Source organism: Chionomys nivalis, chromosome 11, assembly GCF_950005125.1.
Source record: "Chionomys nivalis chromosome 11, mChiNiv1.1, whole genome shotgun sequence".
Lineage (NCBI taxonomy): Eukaryota > Metazoa > Chordata > Mammalia > Rodentia > Cricetidae > Chionomys > Chionomys nivalis.
This window is the reverse complement of record NC_080096.1, coordinates 7,675,024-7,694,536: the sequence shown is the minus strand read 5'-3', so window position 1 is coordinate 7,694,536 and position 19,513 is coordinate 7,675,024. Positions and strand designations below refer to the sequence as shown.

The 19,513-nt window shown below is 50.0% G+C and overlaps 1 protein-coding gene across 1 annotated transcript in view; it reads left to right on the top strand.

Annotated features, from left to right (window-relative positions):
* Nucleotides 1-19,513, top strand: part of C11H1orf127 (chromosome 11 C1orf127 homolog) — a 30,578-nt gene that overhangs the window by 2,672 nt on the left and 8,393 nt on the right. Inside the window, exons 2-7 of the mRNA XM_057784964.1 lie at nt 5,243-5,343; nt 8,868-8,966; nt 11,359-11,483; nt 12,563-12,706; nt 17,728-17,766; nt 19,045-19,182. Coding sequence (XP_057640947.1) covers nt 5,243-5,343; nt 8,868-8,966; nt 11,359-11,483; nt 12,563-12,706; nt 17,728-17,766; nt 19,045-19,182 — 646 coding nt within the window. The remainder of the gene's footprint in view (nt 1-5,242; nt 5,344-8,867; nt 8,967-11,358; nt 11,484-12,562; nt 12,707-17,727; nt 17,767-19,044; nt 19,183-19,513) is intronic.

The following is a 19,513-nucleotide window of genomic DNA, read 5'->3' as shown; positions in this document are numbered from 1 at the left end:
ACAGATCAGCAACCAGCGACACCTAGACCATAGCCACAGATCACAGATCAGCAACCAACGGCACCTAGACCGTAGCCACAGATCACAGATCAGCAACCAACTGCACTGCACCTGGGTATAATGTACTTTTTTTTTTAAAGACATTTTCTCATGTAGCCCAGGCTAGCCTTAAATGTGTCATGCGGAGGTGGAGGAGAATGATTTTGAACTTCTGATCCTCCTGCCTCCACCTCCCAAGAGCTGGGATTACAGGCGTTCACGTCTGGTGTTCCGGAGTGCTGGGGTTCGATTCCAGGGTTCTACGCGAGCCGGATGAAAACTCTACCGATGGAGCTACAACTCCAAACCCTCTTTCACATTTTTCTGGGTCAGGACAGTTTTCACAGTGCTTGGAGTTTCATAGCTCCAGTATCTCACAGAAAATGAAAGAGGCACACTCGAGAGAACCCCCACTGTTGTTGCTAAAGAAGCATAGTAACTTGGAGGGTCCATTCAGGAGCCGTTTTCAATTTTTTCCTTTACACTCGCTATTCTAGCACACACATGACTAGAACCGCCCCCCCCCCAGTGATTTCCGATTTCCTCCCTAGAGGAGGCACTATCTGCACCACCAAATGCAACATCTAGAACTATTTTTGACCTTTCTATAAATACAATCACAGGAGATAGCTGCTCGCTTATGTCTGATGTCTCTCAGCGGAACATGTATCACGCGAGGCGTATTGCCTTTTCTTGTGCTCTGCTATCTCATAGAGTGAGCAGGTCCCAGTGCACCCATTCCCGTGCTGATAGGCATTTGAGTGGTTTCCAGTCTGAGGAAACAGCCTTGCTCGGTGGACAGCCTCATGCATGCCTTTTTGGGCACCGTGCCCAAGATGCTGTTGGAACGAGATTGCTGGTCACAGGCCGCAGTGGGAGCAGCCTCAGATGGTGCTGGCTTCTGAAAGTGGTGGGTTGGACCCATCTCCTAGCTTCTGGGAGCTGGAACTTTCTCGCTGGCCTGGCTTCTGCCAGCTCTTCCAGGTGCTGTCTTTCACCCCAGGGCTATTTCTCAAATGCCACTTAAGGAGGTTGCCTTTCAGGAGTGTTTAGGTTCTTGATGCAGTCCTTCAAAACTGGCCCTTTTGTTTTTTTTTAAAGATTCATTTATTTATGGGGCTGGAGAGACGACTCAAAGGTTAAGAGCTTTGACTGCTCTTCCAAAGGTTCTGAGTTCAATTCCCGGCAACCACATAGTGGCTCACAACTATCTATAATGAGATCTGATGCCCTCTTTTGGTATGCAGGCAAACATACAGACAGAACACTGCATACATAATAAATAAATTTTAAAAAGATTTATGTAATTTTTTTTTTTTTTTGAGACAAGTCTCACTATGTAGCCCTGGCTGTCCTGAAGCTTGCTCTGGAGACCAGGGCTGTAGCTCTGGTTGGTGCAGTGTTTATCTAGACTGTACAGAGTCCTGAGAGCTATCCCCAACACTGCAGAGCTCACAGAGATCCAGCTGCCTCTGCCTCCCAAATGCTGGGAATAAAGGCAAGCACCACCATGCCCATCTATTTTATCTTTAAAAAGATTCTGCCTATGTGTGTGTGTCTGTGTAGGGATATATACAGGTGAATACAAGACCCCATAGAGGCCAAAAGAAGGCCACAGAGTCTCTGGAGTAGATGGTTGTGGAGTACGCAGTGTGGGAGTATGCCAGGAACTGAAGTCCTCTGCAAGAGTACTACACACTCTTGTTTAGCCGCCTAAAAATCATGTAGAGGTGGTGGCGCACGCCTTCGATCCCAGCATGCACCAAATGAGGCAGGAGGTGGATCTCTGTGAGTTCAAGGCCAGCTTGGTCTACAGGGTGAGTTCCAGGACAGCCACGGCTACAGAGAGAAACCCTGAAGTGCATGGGTTCCTCTGCCTTCCCACCTAGGGTCTCCAGAACTTTTGATTTACTCTAAGTTCAAATCTCAGTACTCCTGGCTCTAGGGTGTATCTGCCCTCCCCACTCGCCTGCTGTCTGGCCCTTTGTCAGACTTTTGTACTGACCTTTGTGTTTAGTTCCTTGAAAGCATCAGATCGTTTCCCCATGCTTGTGGGTTTGTATCTCCTGCTCTCTCTGGCTGGAATATACTTCTCTGGATGGAAACCTGGAATTCTTTGCTGCCCATCTTAGTTCAAATGCCACAGCTTACTGATGGTATTTTTTTTAAAGGTTTATCTTGAGATATGCACTCTATCTGCATATGTGGCTCTGTGCCAGAAGAGGGCGCCAGATCTCATTATAGATGGTTATGAGCCACTCTGTGGTTGCTGGGAATTGAACTCAGGACCTCTGGAAGGGCAGCTGGTGCTCTTAACTGTTGAGCCATTCATTTCTCCAGCCCCGATTAGTGATGTTTTATCTGATATAAAAACTTTGAAATAAGCAGAGTTATTTATTTTTTTTGTTTTTAAAAATATTTATTTATTTATTATGTATACAATATTCTGTCTGTGTGTATGTCTGCAGGCCAGAAGAGGGCACCAGACCTCATTACAGATGGTTGTGAGCCACCATGTGGTTTCTGGGAATTGAACTCAGGACCTTTGGAAGAGCAGGCAATGCTCTTAACCTCTGAGCCATCTCTCCAGGCCTTATTTATTTGTTTTTAACATTGATTTATGTCACTGATTGGTTATTGATATTTTAACATTGATGTGTGTGCTCATATACCCGTGAGCTACTACTGCACACATGGGGAGTCAGAGACAATTTTGTGGAGTTGGTTCTCTCCTCCTCCACGTGGGTTTCAGGGATCCCACTCTGTTTATCAGGCTTGGTGGGGAGCACTTTCCCCCATGAACCAGCTCACAGACCTGAGACTTTTAACAATTGCAGGCTCTGTCTGTTGGAAGAGGCTTGCTTAGTGCTGACATTTGCTTTCTCTGACTCCAGCATTCCTTATCTTAGTTTGTGATGCTTTGTTATTATTTTATTATTTATTACTTATGTGTTACATATGCATATACATATGTGAATATACCTTGTCAAGGGAGGCATGCACGTACAAGAGTGTGTATGGAGGTGCATGTGTGCACATGTGTGTGTGTGGGGCGGCTAGAGGTAGACACTGAGTTCCTCCTTTATTGTCTTTATTGTTCTCCACATTATTTTATTTATTTGTATATTTTTGTTTTGTTTTTTGCTTTTTTCTTTGAGACAAGATCTCTCTACATAGTAGCCCTGGCTGTCCTGGAACTCGCTCTGTAGACCAGGCTTACCTTGAACTCACAGAAATCCCCCTGCCCGTGCCTCTGAGTGCTGGGATTAAAGGTGTGCATCATAACTACTGGCTTATTTATTTATTTATTTACTTATTTATTTATTATTCTCCATCTCCTCATTGCTTCATTATTGCTATTATTATTATAATTATTTTATGAGTGTTTTGAGACAGGGTCTCTTTATGTAGCTCTGGCTGGACTGGAACTCACTATGTAGACCAGGCTGACCCTGAACTCACAGAGGTCCACCTGCTTCTGATTCCCAGTTCTGGGATTAAAGATGTGATCACCATGCCAGCTTCACCTTTTTTTTTTTTCTGACTCTGATTTATTTAATCTGTCCATACCTGCAAATGACACAATCTTCCAGTCTTCCAATCTTCTTATTTGCAAATACAACATTTTCTTTATCCATTCCTGGGTTGAGGCTATCCATAAATTGCAAACTGTGAATTTAGGCATTTAGGGATATCTATTATACATTTTTTTTGTTTTTTTTTGTTTTTTTTTTTGTTTCTGAGACAGGGTTTCGCAGTGTAGCTTTGGAGCCTGTCCTAGAACTTGCTCTGTACACCAGGCTGGCCTCGAACTCAGAGATTCGTCTACCTCTCCCAAGTGCTGGGATTTAAGGCGTGCAGCACCACCACCTGGCCCCTTTTTAGGACAAGTTCTCTCACTGAACCTAGGACTCACCAATCCAGACAGACTAGTTGGCCAGGGAGCCCATAGGAACCGCATGACTCTGCCCCGCCCCCGCCCCCTCCTCCCAGTGCTAGGATCCCAGGCGTGTATCACCCTGGTTGGCTTCTTACATGGACACTAGAAATCCAAACTCAAGTCCTCATGCTTGCCTGGCAGGTACTTAGCCAATGAAGCCGACTCTCCAACCCCTTGTGGAGCCTTGAACTGTGGACAGCCCTGGGGCCTGTGAAGGATTCTTGTCAGGGCCTGGTGTCTGTGACCAGGGCTCTTTTCATTCAGAAATTCTGCCTCCCATGGACTGAGCTGGTTTCCAGTCTGTTTGCAAATTCCTTCCGACATCCTGGAACTAGAAAATATGTCTGTTCTTTTTTTCTCTCTCTCCTTTGAACTGGCTGTAAATCTGCAGGGTTTCCTCATTAATAATTATTTAATAAAAATTTTCATACAGATTCATTTTAAAAATTCTGTATGAGCCGTGTGGTGGTGGCACACTCCTTTTAATCCCAGCACTCGGGAGGCAGAGGCAGGTGGATCTCTGTGAGTTCGAGACCAGCCTGGTCTACAGAGTGAGTTCCAGGACAGCCAGGGCTACACAGAGAAACCCTATCTCGAAAAACAAAAAAACAGAAAATCAAAACAAAATCTGTATGAGAACCACAATGTTGCCTTTTTGGAAATTATCTTTTTACATTGACCTTCCAGGAAACACTCTCCCCCCACCCCCCCACCCCCCCAGCTTTCTGAGTCTTGTCCCTGTTTCTGCTTCAGTGCTTGCTATGGGAGATCCCTCTATTCATTTTTTTTCTTTGCCATTGCTGCGTGGTCCCTGTCCTGGCTGCTGCCCATGGTAGGCACCTTGCAAACGATATATCTCTGAGCGAGGGTGTAACTCAGTGGTATAGCGCTTGCTTAGCATTCTAATGGCCCGGATTTGACCCCTAGCAGAGCAAAAATAAAAAATAATAAGATCCATAGACACATAAATATAATTGACTGAATGAAGTGTAGCAGAGATATTGTGCACCTGTGATCTGGGCGTGTGGTGGGCAAAGACGGGAGGATTACAAGTTAGAGGCCAGTCTGGGCTAGATGGTGAGGTTAAGGTAGCCTAGGCTACATGGTGGAAACTTGTCCCAAAACACAACATGACAAAACAGCAATAAAAAGTAAAAGAAAACAAAACCAAAGATGAGGTATAATTGCCTGAGTGAATAAAGTCAGTCTAGGCAGGCCTGCTGGGCTGGGCACCCGCTCCACACCCTTCTCCCTTCCTCACAGGGCCATCTGTCTGGCTTGTATTCAGCCTTCTGTGTTCCCGTGGGTCCTCCCCTTCGGGTCAAACAAGGACAGGCCTCGCCCGGCACATGGAGCTCTGACAGGTAAATCAATCGCGCTTTTCTGGTTCACACCAGGCTTCAGGCGGTTCCCCTCTTCTCAGACTGATAACCTGCCTGCTTGCTGTGGTTACGTGGAAGTCAGAAGCATTCGTAGCCAGTGTTTAGCCCGGACCGCAGACCCGTCTGCCACCTAGCACTGGCCGAGAGCTTGGGTTCCCAGGGATGGCTGCAGTCAGAGCCTGGGCTCCCTCTCACTGAGGAAGTTTTTGCTTTGAAACAGCTGTCACGGGCTAACGTACCAGGCTTGGCATGCAATCTTGGGGTCCACTGATTTGTTTTGCTCTTTTGACCTTTGCTGTTTGTTTTGATATAGGGTCTCAATATATAGCCTTGGCCAGCCTGGAACTCATTATACAGACCTGGTTGGCTTTGAATGCATAGAGATTTGCCTCTCAAGTGCTGGGATTAAAGATGTGTACCACCACACAGGGAAATCTAACTCATTTTTACATCAGAGTCTGGAGGGGTGAGGGACTTGTCTTCTCCCCAGCCATGAGTAGGAGAGCCCTGACTTCAGCCAGGCAGCAGAACCCTGGGCCTCCACCATCAGCCCCTCGCCACACAGAAGACATTACGAAGGGAACAGATAGATATTTGTTGAGCATTCATCCTGGGCCAAGCCCTGTGTTGTGACCCTCTCCCACACTCCCTGCTGATTTTTTTTAAAGAAATAACTTCTAATTTTATTCATTATTGTTAGTGTACATGTGTGTGTATATGTGTGTGTATATGTGTATGCGGGGCACACGCGCCATGGCATACTTAGAAGACAGTTTTGTGGAGTTGGTTCTCTCCTTCCCTCTTTATATGGTATCCTGGTGTGTATATGTGTGTGTGTGTGTGTGTGTGTGTGTGTGTGTGTGTGTATACATATATGGGAACCTGACACAAACGAGAGTTATCTGAGAAGACGAACCTCAATTGAGAAAATGTCTCCATCAGAATGTCCATAGGCAAGTCTGTGAGGCATTTTCTCTCCCTCCCTCCTCCCTACCCTTCCTTCCCCCTTCTCCCTCCTTCCCCCTCCTTCCGTCCTCCTTCCCCCTCCTTTCCTTCCCTTTCTCCCTCCTTTCCTTTTAGATTTATCTTATTTATCATGTACTTTATGGATATGAGTGTTTTGTCCACATGTTTTATCTGCACAGCAGAAGAGGGCATCGTATCCTCTGGGACTACAGTGTTAGATGGTCGTGAGCCACCACGTGGATGCTGGAAATTGAACGCAGGGCCTCTGAAGAAAGGCCAGTGCTCTTCCACTGAGCTAATTCTCCAGCCACAAAGTGGAGTAGGCTTTTCGGTTTTTATTTTATTTTGTTTTCTGTTTGTTTGGCTTGTTTGTTTTTGAGACAGGGTCTCATTATGTAGTCTAGCTGGCCTGGAACTCACAGAGATTCACTTACCTGAGGATCTGGCAATCAATCCTCCTGAGGCCTGGGATTAAAGGCGCAAGCATATCTGACCCTGCATTTTCTTGATTGATTGACTGAGGAAGGAGGAGCAGTTACTGTGGGCAATGTTGCCTGTGAGCAGGTGGTCTTGAGTTGTATAAGAAAGCAGGCTGAGCAAGCGGGTGTGCGTGTGTGTGTGTACAACAAGCCAGTAAGCAGCACCCCTCCATGGCCTGCTTTGGTTCCTGCCTCTAGGCTCCTGCCCTATATTTAAAAAACCTTTTCCTTCCCAAGTCTCCTTTAACCAAGTCTTTTATCACAGCAACAGGAACCTAAGGCATACAGGTTCTGAGGATCTAAATGAGGTTGGCAGTGAAAGACCCTACAGACCCCCTCCTCAGAACCCGCAGCTAGCAGGCTCCCCGGGAGAACGTCCTGTTTGCTTGAAAGATTCTCAGGATCAGCAGCTAGCCTGCTCTCGTGAGAGGAAAACAGGATATCTATAAGATAGGACATCTACAAAGCAGGATGACTTCAAAGTAGGATACCTATAAGATAAGAGCAGGATGTCTGCTGCCAGACATCCATGCTGGGAGAGGAAAACCATTCATGCCCCCCGCCTCATTCTGATAACCACGCTTCTGCTTCTGTAAATTGCTTTTTGCTGCCCTCTTTCCTATAAAAAGTCCTCCTCCCAGTCTACAGGTGCGCAAGTCCTCCGAAAGACTTTGCCGCCCGCAGGTACCTGTGTCTACCTAATAAACCTCTTGCAGTTTGCATCCGACTCGTGGTCTCGGCCTGGTCTGTGGGTCCGGGGTCTCCACCTGAGGGAAGGTCCCTACCGGGGGTCTTTCAGGCAGATGAACATGTTTGGGTGGCAAACACTAGGTACTTGCTGAGCCATCTCACCGCCCCCTCCTTTTTTTTTATTTTTTTTTATTTTTTTTTCCGCCCCCTCCTTTTACAAAGTAGTTTATTTTGTGTATATGTGTTTGATAGATGCATGTGTCTGGGCGTGTGCACCCCTTCACACACGGAGGCCAGAGGAGGGTGCCAGTTATCCGGCTCTTTCACCTGAAGTTGGTGGTCAGCCAACCTTGGTCTCTATATCCACCAGCACTCTGTGGGAGGTACATGTATGGCCACGCGTGGCTGTTTACATCGGTACTGGGGACTTGAACTCAGATCCTCATGCTTGCTCAGCAGGACTTGCCCCCTAAGCCACATCCTCAGGCTCCAAGTTCTTCATTACTGAGCTTATCCGTGAGAGAGGGGATGTGACTGTGGCATAAGAACAGGGTGGGACCCTCAGGTTTGTCCCCTAGAGGGACTCTCAGCCCTCAGGAAAGGTTTTGCTGGCGGTTACCGTACATCCCGGAGAAAAGATGAAGACTAAAATCAGGCTTTGGGAGAGAACATAGGTCAGAGTCCCCATCATGTCATCCTTGCTACTGTCCCTGTCACCTTCTGCCGTCATTGTCCATATCCTCATCACTATTATACAGTCAATTCCAGGAAGAAACAGACTAAACCACAGGCACATGGACAGACAGACAGACAGACACACACACACACACACACGCACACACGGTAGGACTTTAGATCCATATGTTCTGACTCCAGTGCCTGTGCTCACCAGGAAATCACATTGCTTCATGTCTCCCCATAAAACACTGGCTAAGCCGGGCAGTGGTGGTGCGCGCCTTTAATCCCAGCACTCGAGAGGCAGAGGCAGGTGGATCTCTGTGAGTTTGAGGCCAACCTGGGCTACAAAAGCTAGTTCCAGGACAGGCTCCAAAGCTACAGAGAAATGCTGTCTTGAAAAAACAAAAACAAAAACAAAACCAAAACACTGATGTTAGATGCAGGGGTGAGCCCCCTCCTGGTTGATCACTATGGCTAGATGCAGGGGTGAGCCCCCTCCTGGCTGATCACTATGGCTAGATGCAGGGGTGAGTCCCCTCCTGGCTGATCACTGTGGCTAGATGCAGGGGTGAGCCCTCTCCTGGCCGGTCACTGCAGCAGGCTTGGAAGGAAGCCTGTCCACTCTTCCTCCTTTCCTTCCACCCTCCCTTTTGTCCTCTCTGCCTCCTCAGCAGGAACTTCTTTACCCCACAGGGAAGGTCGAATGCTTCTCAGACTACATGACCCTGCAGGTCCCGAGGAGCCACGTGCAGGGTTTGAGGCAGTGGCTGGTGTGGGTCCTGCAACCGCCAGGTAAGCTATCTTCTCAGCCCCCCCACCCCATTCTCCAATGTGTTTCTCACCCCAGGACACGGGCACTGCAGTTCCCTGGAAGGCTTCGCTGGGCTACAAGCTTGCTCCTTCCCAGGCCTGCCCTGACCTTCTCCAAGGTCACACACTCATCCCTGTTCCTCTCAGTCTGGTTCCTACTTAAAGTGACCTTCTACTCTTGTTCACACGCTTGTCATCAGTGCCACCAGCAGGTCGCAGGGAGCAGGAACAGCCCATGTGCTCCGTGTTGATAGCTATGGTTCCTCCAGGGTTAAGGACTCTGTCTCATGCTTAGGAGACTCCTAATCGACATTTGCTCAGTGGACAAATGGCCCCAAGCCTGGATTGAAGTGCCCATCAGGTGCTAGTATGTCCCTAAACTTAAATCACACTGTGAAGTTAATGGGACAATTAAAAAAAATATATTTTTTAAAATTTCTGTTTATTTCATTAGTTGTGTGTGTGCGCATGTCCTTCCTTCCTTCCTTCCTTCCTTCCTTCCTTCCTTCCTTCCTTCCTTCCTTCCTTCCTCCCTTATTTTTGATTTTTCGTCCTTGCTTTATTTTTTTAAGGCAGGATCATACGGTGTAGCCCAGGCTGCCCTATGTGGTCCAGGCTGGCGCCAGACTCATGGCAGTCCTGTCTCAGTCTTCCCAGCATTGGAATTAGAGTTGTGAGCCACCAGGCCTGGCTTAGTCTGGATTCTACAGTGCTGTGTGGGACTGCTGTGTGCTGAATCCTGAACTGGCCCTGGGATGGTCAGTCAGCTGGCGACGCCTCTGGAACCGGAGTGGCTTTGTGTATTAAAAGGCCACTTTTCCAGGAGAAAACGCGGAGGATACATTAAGCCGTCGCCTGTTCTTTGGAAAGCCATTATTAATGGAAAACAATAGATTAATAGTTTCAAAACGCTTGTTCAATAAGTAATTTTTATGGCTCTGGATAGAGCCCATTAAACACTTCTGTGTGTTATTATAAAGAAGTTTTAAGTGTAAAATCATAAAGTCAATAATCAGGGAATTAGTCACAGCAGCCAGCCACAGGCCATTAGTTTTAGACGCTGTCAGAGACACCTGTGGCTTCGGAGGAAGCGCTTTTCTTCCAGTCGGCAGCGCCAGGTGGGGATGCAGAAACGATGCTGCCTGCTGCCTTCCATAAAGTTGAAGGGACAGCAAGCAGGTGCGAGCTGTGGGATGCAGGCAAATATTTACAAAGTGCAGACGTGGATGGGGAACTAAAGGGACCCGGGTCAATTTGCACATCCAGGCTGAGACACTTTATTTCCCCGGTGATGTGCCTTTCAGAGCCACAGGCTCGGCCTTGATCTCCTGCTAAAGATAGCTGTGAAGGCTGCACGCCCTTAGAAGGGAGGCATGTCACCCGAGAGTCGTCCCGTCCCCCCCCACCCCCCCACATCCAGGCTGCCGGAGCTGTCTCCTGCAAGGGCGTATCCCTCCTCTGTCAACTATCTGGGAATGAAAAGTGTGGGCTTTGGGGTGGGAGGGTGGGGGACTTGATAAAAAAAAATCACCTCAAAAGCAACACAAGATAATTATGGAAACAGAAGAAATCTAAAGACGATAATGAAAACTGCCTGTAATCCCTCTGCTCAGTGATATTCCTCTTTGTGTTTTCCTCATCCAATAAATGTTTACTGAGAACCCTCTACGCGCCAGATGCAGCTTAAGGCGCTAGGGATACGGCGAAGAACAAAACAGATAAATACTCTTGGCGCCATGGGGCTGGCATTTGGGTGGAGGGCAACAAGACCGCTGCTGTAGTCCTAGACGTTTTTCAGCAGCCGAGGTGGTGATTGTGATGCAGAAAGGGGGCCTGAGAGCAGGGCGAGGTTAAGAGAGGGTGATGGAGCCTCGGCTGGCAGAGGCCTCATTGACAAGGGGATTGACTTAAAGACTTGAGAGTGGTGGACTGAGCCACGCAGGTATCTAGAAGAGCGGTCCAGGCGGAAGATATTGCCAGTGAAAAGGTCCCGGGTCTATCCAGGATGCGTTAGAAGTAACAGGGAGGCCAGTACGGCTAAGGCAGAGGGAGAGAGAGCAGTGAGAGAGTAGGTGTGTCTCACATGGGTCTCTGCCATCTGTGGCAGGCTTGAATGGGACTCTGTGGGTTGCTGTGGAGGGAACGAGCGGGAGAGGAATGAGAAGGCAGCTTCTACAGCCCAGGCTGGGCCCAGAGCTGGGAGGTGGGTGGGATGGGAGAGTCTCCATGGGTATCTGGCAGAACCAACAGGCTTCCTATCTTTGCTGTTCTCCGGCGCTCCAGAACAGAGCAGCCATGGGCTTATGTCTGGGTGTTGGATGCTCCTGACCTGGCCTCCGCTGTTCTCCCATGGTCCTGTCTGTTTCTGTCACAGGCACCAAGAAGGCCCCCAACCACCTGGATTCTCTTCTTACCAAATGTGGTTTCCTCTTGCGTCCTGCTCAGGAGGGCGGCTTCATCTTCCGAGTTTTGTACTCGGGCTGCTTTGTGCAGAAAGAGGTGGGTTTGGGAAACTATTGCTTTGCCGTGCTGGGGTCAGAGCTCAGAGGTCAGAACTCATGTATGCTAGGATGGCAGGCAAGTGCACAACCATTGAGTTACACATCCAGCTTCTTTTGTTGCTGCTTTGAGACAGTGTCTCCCTATTAACCCTAGCCTGGAACATACCACCTATGTAGACCAGGCTGGCCTCAAACTCACAGAGAGCTGTCTGCCTCTGCCTCCCAAATGCTGGAACTAAAGGTGTGCACCACCAACTACACACACACACACACACACACACACACACACACACACACACTTTAAAAAAAAGCAGTCTTTTATTTTGAGGCAGGCTCTCTCTGCACACGCTGGCGTCGAAATCACTCTGTAGCCCAAGCAGTCCTTGGCTCCTCCTGCCTCAGCCTCCTGAGTGCTGGGTTCTAGGTGTGTATCCCCATGCCTGGCTTATCATCTTCTCTCCAGCAGCCCCCCTGCCCCTCTCCTGTCAGCATTGCCCTCCTTGACAGTCCCTTACCCCCACCCCCCATACCTCATTCACCCCCCACTCCAGGGCTCACACTCGGGCTTCTTGCAAGGATGAAGGAAGGCAACCTAGGTGCTGAGGGATCCCTTGGCTTGGCATGTTGAAGCTCTGTTGCAGCTCTGTTGCAGAAACAGCCATGTGCTGTTTGCTTAGTTGCTCACATGCGCGGAGCCTCAACTGCCTCAGCTGTAGAATGGGACCAAGGGATTTCTTACTGGGGTCGAAAGAAACAATTTGTCTGTTGTCAGGAATGAGCGGATAAAAACCCATGCTGTCTCTTTAAGGGTGACCTTCTGAAAGACAGAGCAATCCCCTGGTCCAGGGTCATCCCCAGGGACTTCCCCTGTCAGGGCTGAACTGTCACAGGCCAGAATCTGCCAAGGTCCCCCATCCCAGAGACCCTTTCACTTGCTTCTTAGCTCTTTCGTGAGACAGGCTTCTGGGAGGCCCGCGTTCATGGTGCCTGCTGTGAGCAGAGGCTGACCTATGATCGTGGTCTATTAACTGCTTGTTCTTCTTTCTTTTGAACGTGTGAATTTTGCCCGACGTCCAGAAAGCAAATTACAGGTTGGAAATCAGAACGTTTCAAAAAGGGACAAAAAGGTTGAAGCGGAGTGATCTCTGCATAATGAAGTGTCCCGTGATCATGTCGAGGCTGGGTGAACAGAGGGTCCGCTGCCACCCCTCATTCATTCAGGTAACAACTTTGAAAGGCCTGGGAGGGTTCGGGGAGGGTCCAGGAGGACAAAGGAGAGTCCGGGGAGGGTCTGGAAGGGTGGGGAGGGTCCAGAGAGAATTGGGGAGAACCAGGGAGGGTCAGGGAGGGCTGGGGAGGACCGGAAGGGTTGGGGGAGGGCCAGGGAGGACCGAGGAGAACTGGGGAGGACGGGGAAGGGTGGGGAGAGCCAGGAAGGGTCTGGGAGAGTTCCGATGGTGATAATGGTCATCAGGGGCTGGCTTCTCTTCAAAGGCCCAAGTAGATGACTGTGGTTCCTGAGCTTTGGGATGTAGTCCAGCAGAGGTGACAGCTAGAGACACAGGGTAGGCCCATTCTCTGTGGACATTTAGTGTTGACTGGATATCACCTCCCTCTGGGCTTTTGGGCATTGAGTCATGTGTTGGGACAAGTGGTGGTGACAACCGAAGTCTCTGCAGCTGTGTTCTTTAGGTCATCCGGAGAACATCAGAACAGCAGGAGTGTGTAGTGTGTTCTCTGTGTTTTTCTCTCTGGATTAAGGAAAATTGCTGGCAAAAAGAAAAAGTAAAAGGGCTGGGCAGTGGTGGCGCACGCCTTTAATCCCAGCACTTGGGAAGCAGAGGCAGGCAGATCTCTGTGAGTCTGAGGCCAGCCTGGTCTACAAGAGCTAGTTCCAGGACAGGCACCAAAGCTACAGAGAAACCCTGTCTCGAAGAACCATAAAAAAAAAAAAGGAAGAAGAAGGAAAGTTGCTGACTTGACATCAGAGTCTAGTCTCTCCTCATCCTTCTCCCCATCCCTATTCTCTCTCTCTCTCTCTCTCTCTCTCTCTCTCTCTCTCTCTCTCTCTCTCCCTCTCTCTCTCTCTCTCTCTCTCTCTCATGCATGCGATGAGTTTCTTGTGTGTCAGGGTTGGAGGACAGCCTCAGCAGTCAGTTCTCAACTTTCTTTCTTTGAGACAGGGCCTCTCACTTGCACCTTCTGTGGAGCCTCTGGGTGCTGCCTCCTATCTTGCTATAGGCATGCTGAGATGGCAGACTCCAGCTACTGCATCTGGTTTTGTTGGGGTTCTGAGGATCCAAATTCAGGTCCCTACCCTTGTGAGGCAATCGTTTTATCCACGGAGCAATTTCAGCACCATTGGATCCTGATTTAACCCAGATCATGTCAAAGAATTATAGCCTTCAGGTTTGGGGTGAGCAAGGTCCCAGGTTCCATCCCCGGCACCAAGGAGCGATGCACCGTCCTCACTGGGAAGAACACAGGCCTACAGCGTCCTCCAGTGTGTCATTGCTTGGTGGCATCCTCAAGCTCAAGTTCCTCTGTAGCCCTGGACTAGAGAGAGGTTGACTGGGAACAGGGGAGGGTTGCAAACTCACAGCAGAAATGAATGTGTCAGATGGAGAAAGGAGTAAGGAATTGAACTCAAGCCTCCATTTCCTCAGCAAAGCTTCTCTTCCACTCATCCTGCCGCACCGGGCATGGCTATGGATGCTGCTTTGTAAATTATTTACTTTGGCGCTAAGGACGGAACTCAGGACTTTACATCTATTAGGCAAGCGTTCTGTCCGTGAGCCACGCCCGTGACCTCTCACTGATAGATTCCAGGCCAGTTCTCCGCCACTGAGCCATGTCCCTGCCCCTGCTCTGCTCATGTTGACTGTCTCACCTTTACAGCAGCTGTCAGTAGGAAGTGCTGTTTATGACCCCATGCTACAGAGTGGACAAGTGGGCAAAACGTGAGTTGCTAAGGTTCCATGGCTGGTAGTGGCAGAATGCAGCTATGAGCTGGCCAGGCTCTGCCTCATCTTGCTAGAAATTTCAGCTTTTAAAGGAGAAACAGGAAATCTGTAGTTGCATGTGAAATTACACTTTAGAAAGTTGACTTTAGCTGGGAAAGTAGTCCAGTGGTAGAGCACTAGTTTAGCCTGCCTCTGCCTCCTGAGTGCTGGGATTACAGGCATGCACCACCATGGCCTGGCTGAACTTCTGATTGTCTTGCCTCCATCTCCCAAGTGTGATGCCACACCTGGATTGTGTGGTGGCGGAGACTGAACCTACAGCTTCACACATACTAAGGGAACACTACTGGCTGAACCACATCCCCGGCTTCCCAAAATGTTAACTTTAACTTTGAAAGGACCATGCCACCAAACAGGATGTTGAAGTTTGATGGCACACACCTGGAATCCAGAACACAGGCAGTTAAGGCAAGGGGACCATAAGTTTGAAGTCAGCCCTGGCCAGCAAATGGGTAAAGGTGCTTGCCGCTAAACCTGAGCTTGTTTCCTGGGACCCACGTAGTGGAAGGAGAGAACTGACTCCCGTGAGTTGCCCTCTGACCTGCACACATGAACCATGATACTTGCACATGAACACATCCACACAATAAATAAATAAATAAACCAAACCCAAACAGCTAAAAACCCAAGTGCTCAATTTTGCCTGATGCCACAAGGAAGGAGGAAAGGAGAGGAGAGGAGATGCTTGAAGGGAGGATGGAGAGAAAGACCTATGGATGACAGCGACCATCCATTTGAGAAGCATCCGTGGGAAGCACATGCTGGATGCCAAGCTCTGTGCTGGTGCCGATGATCAGATCTGCATGGACACCAGTCTGCCTCGGGAGGGGCATTCTGTTCCATTCTCATCTGTCCCGCCTTTGAAACAAATGTGCTGAGACAGGGATTGCTGAGCAGAGGCTGGGACCCCAGCTCTATGCCTGCCCCCTGTGATCTTGCCTCTGGAGTTCTCTGCTACGCAGCTTTAAGGGGCAGTGCCTGAGGCCAAGGGATGTTTAGGGCCCATCGTGGTCATGCCAGACAATGTGTTTTTCTTCCTGACAGTCACAGGCCTCTTCCTAAAGATCCCCAAACATGGTCATAGTGGGGCGTGGGTTTGACAGTCTGGGGGCTGGTCATGTCTCTTTACACTGGCCTGTAATTTTGGGAGCGGCCACCAGGGGACAAGGTTGCCCCTGTCATACAACACTGGACAGAAACCGGAGCAGAGCAGAGCTAGTGGCCAGTCAAGCGCCAACTTTGTCCTTTTTGACCTGCTCGGGTCCCCAGCATCCTTCCCCAGTGTAGGTGTTGGAGCCTGCAGGACTACAGGACCCCCATTTCCCTGGGCAGAGTTGCAGAAAATTGGGCTGTATGGGAGCAAGAGCCTCAGTTGCCACCTTTCTTACCCCCCTCCCGCCTCATCTCCTCTGTTTCTCCCTCACCCATCAGAGAACCTCATCACCTCATTGAACTGACTGATTCATTCCTGGTGACTTCTGCAGCCGCTTCCATGGCTGCACCTTGAACTTGCATTAAGTTTTAATTAAAGCTGTTACGCCAGCCTTGCCCCTGGCTAAATGCAGCCGCGGGCACAGGGCACATAGATATTTAATAGTTTGCCTCTCCCCGCTGATGGCACAGGGTGCCCAAGGGTGTACCCGAGCCATGCCCTGCTTACAGCGATCTGCGAGCTTGCTTAAGTGTGCCCACAAGCCCCGAGCGGGGAGGCTGCGCAATAACTATTCATTGCCCTGGGTTAAGTGTGCCCAGGGGCACCGGTAAACTCAATGCAGTGATTAGCGATTGCTCCCAGGGAAGACTACCCGAGGTCCTGCTGAATGTCTGCAGGCCCAAAATATAGTCTGCTCGTGGCCATTTAAAGGGCATGGCGCGTTTGGCCTGTGCACTTGATCCCACGTCCTTTCCCTTCTTTCTACAAAATGGCTCCCTCCACGGAAGAGCGCAGCCTCCAGGGCTGCCTTGTTGCTGTGGGGCTGGGGTGGAGAGACTGGAGTGAGGCTTTGGTGGCTGACCTGGGAAATGTTGAATCCCTTTCCGGTCTCCTTCCTCTCTGCTCCCTAAGTGAAGGCAGCACCTCCAAGGTGAGGGAATTACCGGCTCTCACACAACAGGCTCCCTGAGGGCTGTGCTGAGCTCTCTGTGGGGTGCTGAGCTCTCTGAGGCCAGGGGCAGCAGAGCTGAGGCACTGACAAGATTGAGGGGATAGGGTCTACCTCAACTCCGCCTACTTATCTCTGGGCCAGGAAGAATGAATTCTGCACCTGCCGGGGAAAGAGGAGACAACCCTATGCAGGAGAGGTGTCCAAACTCGTTAGTCTTTTGAGGCTCAGTGTTCTTAGCTTTTATGGAATAAGGGGAGAGGGTAGCTGCTCTATGTTGGTCTAGTATTCTGTCCTGTGCCTCAGTATCCCTGCCCATGCTTGCAGCAAAGGCAAAGGGAGTGAGGGTGGGTCGAGCAATGGGAGGTAAGAGGAGGCTGTGCCATGGCTCAGTAGCTGAAGGCACTTCTGCCCAAGCCTAACAGCTTGTGTTCCATCTCCAGGACCTGCACGGCCGAGAAGAGATGACGCCCCTAAGTTGTCCTTGGACCCCTACATGCACACCGTGACAGATGCATGCCCACAACATACACACTGACATAATAAATACATAAATAATACAATAAAAGAAGTGTAGGTAAGGGCACAGATGGGTGCAGCTGGGGCCCAGGCTGGTCCCTTGCTGGCATCACGAGGTTCAGGTGCAGTGAGGGACCAGCTGTCCGGGTTTGCCTGAGAGCATCCTTATTTTAGCCCGAGACGACTGGGCATCCTAAGCATGGCACTTGGGTGAACACACGCCTCTACCTTTGCTCCTCGGAGTCCACAGGTAAAGGAAAGGCGATAAGAGATGGGTGACTGGGGGCAAGATGAGGCGGGAGGTATAGGCCTGGGAACCAGCCCACCACAAGCATCAGGGTCATGCGCACACCCAGCCTCTGCCTTGTCAGCTGTGCGCCGCACACTAGCTGCCCTGCTGGCCTGGCCCAGGGCAGCAGCTGAGGCGACATTTCCCTGGGTCTGTTGACACTTGAGTCCCAGAACAGAAATGATTTTCTTGTCTTAATGAGCAAACAGTCGGGCGGCACGACTCTCTCGCTGGACTCCTGCTGCGGTGATTGCAGAAGCGTCACCTTTGCTCACAGTTTGCAGCTGTTGCGTCCTCTCTTCCCTGCAGGTCTCTAGGCCCTTGCCTCCAAGGATCGATGGTGGACAGGTAGGTGAGGAAAGGGCATTGTTCTGGAAGGTTCTGCTAGGCCTGGTTCTGGGGAGGCTCTGAGGCAGGAGGTTGTCGCTTCCATGGTCCTTCTGTGGAGAGTGGCCGTGGACAGTAGTTTTGTGGGCCTGGGTCATGGCAGAATGGGAACTCCCCCTGGCACCCTCCACACAGAGGCCTGAAGCTGTCTGGGGAAAAGAACCTGGTGGCGCCCTGCTGGGGTAGAAAGCCTCTGGGTCCTGACATGGTAAAATTCTCTGAAAGGTTCCCAGTGGCAGGAGCTGAATCCTTAGCAAGGCCACCCAGTCCTGTGTGGTTCATGGTTGTCCTCTGTATTTCCCCTCACTCCTCTCCTCCTTCCCTTCCCTTCCTCTTCTTTAGTTTTGAGGCAGAATACACACACACACACACACACACACACACACACACATACATATACATATATCACTATATAGCCCTGGCTGGAATTTTCTATGTAAATCAGGCTGGCCTTGAAATCACAGAGATCCACCTGCCTCTGCCTCCAGAGGGCTGGGATTAAAAGCATTTGCTACCACCGTCCAGCTTTTCTTTTTTAATAGTTTGGGCAGGAAGTGGAACCAAACCCAGGGTGTGCTAGGCAATTACTGTACTAACTGAGCTATGCCCCAGTCCCTAGTTTCTATTGTTTTGAGACAAGATTTTACTACATAGCCCAGGCTGTCATTTAAATCATGTAAATCCCCCTGCTTCACACTCCCAAGTGTTAGGAACATAGCCATCACACCATTACGCCAGGCACCCACTTTTTCTCCTGGTCTTAGGGGTTCTCACAGTCACCTGGGGAGAGCCTCCCTCACACCCCTTTGAGTCTTTGGAATCCTTGGATCCCATTTCTCTTAGAGACTTTCCTCAGTCTGGACTGGGCTGTGCTTCTTCCTTGAACCTCTCGCGTCACTAGATACCAATCTTTATTCACAGCTCCCATTGATGGTGCCCTATTTCAGGTCGCCAGTTGCGCTGGCCTGGATGGTACAGAGGCTGAGTGACTGGCCCTGCTTTCGGGGGCCCAGTATGTTTATCTGTGCTCTAAACACCCATGTAAGAGGTTGGCTTCACTGAAATATAAGAGCATCAGCATGTTTAAGTTGCTGCTGTTCTACCCCTTGGTCAGCTGAGCCTTTCCATGACCTCGTCACTATCTTGAGTCCCGCCCCCAAGAACCCATGATCCTTGACCCTAAATGAGCATGTCTCCTGGCCTGGTCAGCTGGATTGTGACTTTGCCTTATGTCATCAGACCCCGTGGATGCTGTCCCTTCGAGGGGAGCTGGTGGCTTCTCTGGAGGACGCCAGCTTGATGGGATTAGATGTGGACATTGGTGCCACCATGGTCACCGTCCAAAGCCCACGACAAGAACTTCTTCAGAGACAGGAGGTCAGTGGTGGACAGTGGCCAGGCCGGTCTTGAGGGGGTCCCCACAGCCTGGCACCCCCAGGAGCACTTTATCATCCTGCAGTGCTAATTCACGTGTCCACCTGTGAGACTGGACAGATTTAGGCAGGCGGCTTCGAAAATTGGGCCCCATTAGCATAAAGTGCTCTGCTCGGCAGATGAGGGGCTCCGGCAATCATGTATTCAGCGCGTCCTGATCATGGTGGCAGGATCATAATTACCATCTCTTTAAATAGCCCAAAGTTGCCGTGTAAGAGAAGACGGCTCACATGACATTTGCTCCGAGCTTGCTTCCTGCTAAAAATATCCTGGC